Below are 1,430 nucleotides of genomic sequence, written 5' to 3' on the forward strand. Positions count from 1 at the left end.
TGAGCAACAGTCACAGTTCGCACTATGGGCTATGTTCGCCGCTCCTCTGTAGGCTGAAATCGAACCCCTTTGCGTTGGATGAATGTGTGGATGGATATTCTACTTAGCGGGATCTTCCACTGTAGGTATATGACTGCTGATCTACGAACGTTTCCTTCGTGGGCTCGGAAGATCGTACAGAATAAAGAGATAATAGCCGTCAACCAAGACCTTCTAGGGAAGCAGGTATGAGTTTGGTTGCTCGACCGTTGCTGCTGTGATGCTGCGGGCTTTGACTCCTTCGTAGGGTTACGTAGTGTGGTCAGAGAAGCGTGCGCGAATTTGGATCAAAGAGCTTACCGCCACCGATAAACCTGCCGATACTTGGGCTGTTCTCCTAGAAAATAGCAATTCTATCTATGGCCCTAAACGCATAGTTCTACAGCCAGCTCGACACATACCAGGATGGGCTGAAGGCACACAGTAAGCGCATCACTAATCCTCGGTCTTCGACTCAAGTTCTGACATGATATTGATCTGGTGGGTTGACCGACGTGTTCTAGTAGTGAGAACCTCCCATTCGTTGATATCGAGAGATATAAAATCGATCGTTACCAGCTTCGAAGGGAATTTCCGTACGGCCTGTGAATCGTTCGACGTCCGTCTCAGGTTTAGCGTGAGAGATTTATTCCGAGGCCGAGATGTTGGTGTATTCGATAAGGCGTACTCCGTTGACGTGGATACCTCCTCTGTTCAGTTCGTCATCATCCGGAAGGTTAAAGACGAAACCATCTTGTTGTAGCTATCCATGATGAGGACTCCATCATCTCTCCTTGCTGTCCAATTCGTAGACAGGGAGCCTGTAGGTCACCTTGTTACAGTAAGGAACATGGGCATGGGTACCAAGCATGCGCATGAGTCGATTTATTCTGGTTAACTTGATTGTCGATCTTGTAATTTCATTTCTCAAGTCCACTCTCATTGGTATCTACTCATTATTTGACTTGTCAACTTCTTGAGAGAACAAAAAGGTATCACAGTGTTTGAAACACTGTGATACCTTTTTGAAACACTGTGTTTCGCTCCTGGCTCTTGAGAAGGTCTCTGTGCTGAGGTTGCTCTCGCATAGGTCTTCTCCTGCATAGGGCGCGCGACTGCTTGAGTCGTCGTTGCCCGAAAACTATCGGTCGGGCTATGTATGTGCGTGCCCCATTGCTCATTGCTCGTGCTTTGGAAGCCTCGCGAATCGCCCATTATGCTTCTGGTCGGACTTATTGATTCATATGATACCGGTATAAGATATTATCACCCTCATTTCCTAATGAATGACTCCGAACCTTAAATGATCCTGAGTTGTCACTGGGAAGAACCATACTTGATCCCCCAAGACTCTACAGTAGAGAAATCCAGCCTTACGTGGTGTTCTGAGTATCACGGTGATACTATCACCT

The 1,430-nt window shown here is 47.1% G+C and overlaps 1 protein-coding gene across 1 annotated transcript; it reads left to right on the forward strand.

The window, feature by feature from the left end:
* Nucleotides 1-129: 129 nt before the first annotated feature.
* Nucleotides 130-462, forward strand: Pmar_PMAR016548 (alpha-galactosidase/alpha-n-acetylgalactosaminidase, putative; the record flags this gene model as incomplete). The annotated part of the gene is made up of 2 exons (XM_002768320.1): nucleotides 130-225; nucleotides 287-462. Coding segments are annotated over 2 exons (272 nt in total), but the record flags the coding sequence as incomplete, so codon positions are not given.
* Between the last annotated feature and the right edge of the window lie 968 nt (nucleotides 463-1,430).

Source organism: Perkinsus marinus (genome assembly GCF_000006405.1).
Source record: "Perkinsus marinus ATCC 50983 genomic scaffold scf_1104296968704, whole genome shotgun sequence".
In the NCBI taxonomy this organism is placed as follows: Eukaryota; Perkinsozoa; order Perkinsida; family Perkinsidae; genus Perkinsus; species Perkinsus marinus.